Here is a 638-nt window from a genome sequence, read left to right as displayed (position 1 = left end):
TCTAATTACGGGCAACCCACTGACCTGGATATTGGACCCAAAATACAGTTCATAGCTGAAAACGTTTTTTTCTTCTAATAAATATAGTACCATTTATTGCTAAAAAATAAAATTAATTTTTATTTTAAATTTTTAATATTATCTGAAATGGTTAAATACTGACTGTGTTTTCGCCCTCTTGCCCACCCTCCCCAAGGGCCCAAAGTGAGTCAGAGGTATGTACAATATCTGTATTCTGATTGTACTGATAATACTGATGGTACTGTACGATCTACACTGTACAGCTGAACATACTTGGCTGAGTTCATAAGTCAACAGCCACACCGCACGAAAGTTCATATCCACCAGATTATTCACCAGCACCATGCATTCAATTAAAGGAGGGTTGAGCAAGATCGGTCTAGGCAACAAGGAAGGGGTGGATGATGAGTCCAAACGCGGGTCCACTGGTGAGGCATCCACACTCACCCTGAACAAAAGACAGTCTAAGGCCGATAGGAAAGAGTCGAAAGCCGAGAAAGCCAACGCAAAGAATGTTGCCAAGCTAGGTATGCACTGTGCGAGAATATACGTTGTCACTAATGCTGGGTATGTATAAGAGATTGAATATTTCTCGGTATGACGACTAAGAATTTAGG

At 40.8% G+C, this 638-nt stretch overlaps 1 protein-coding gene across 1 annotated transcript; it reads left to right on the top strand.

Annotated features, from left to right (window-relative positions):
• Positions 1-380: 380 nt before the first annotated feature.
• SARC_14365 (hypothetical protein) lies at positions 381-598 on the top strand (the record flags this gene model as incomplete). The annotated part of the gene is made up of 1 exon (XM_014291503.1): positions 381-598. A coding segment is annotated over one exon (218 nt), but the record flags the coding sequence as incomplete, so codon positions are not given.
• Between the last annotated feature and the right edge of the window lie 40 nt (positions 599-638).

Source organism: Sphaeroforma arctica, assembly GCF_001186125.1.
Source record: "Sphaeroforma arctica JP610 unplaced genomic scaffold supercont1.4522, whole genome shotgun sequence".
NCBI lineage: Eukaryota > Ichthyosporea > Ichthyophonida > Sphaeroforma > Sphaeroforma arctica.
Note: the sequence above shows the minus strand (reverse complement) of the source record. Positions and strands in the feature narration are given on the sequence as shown.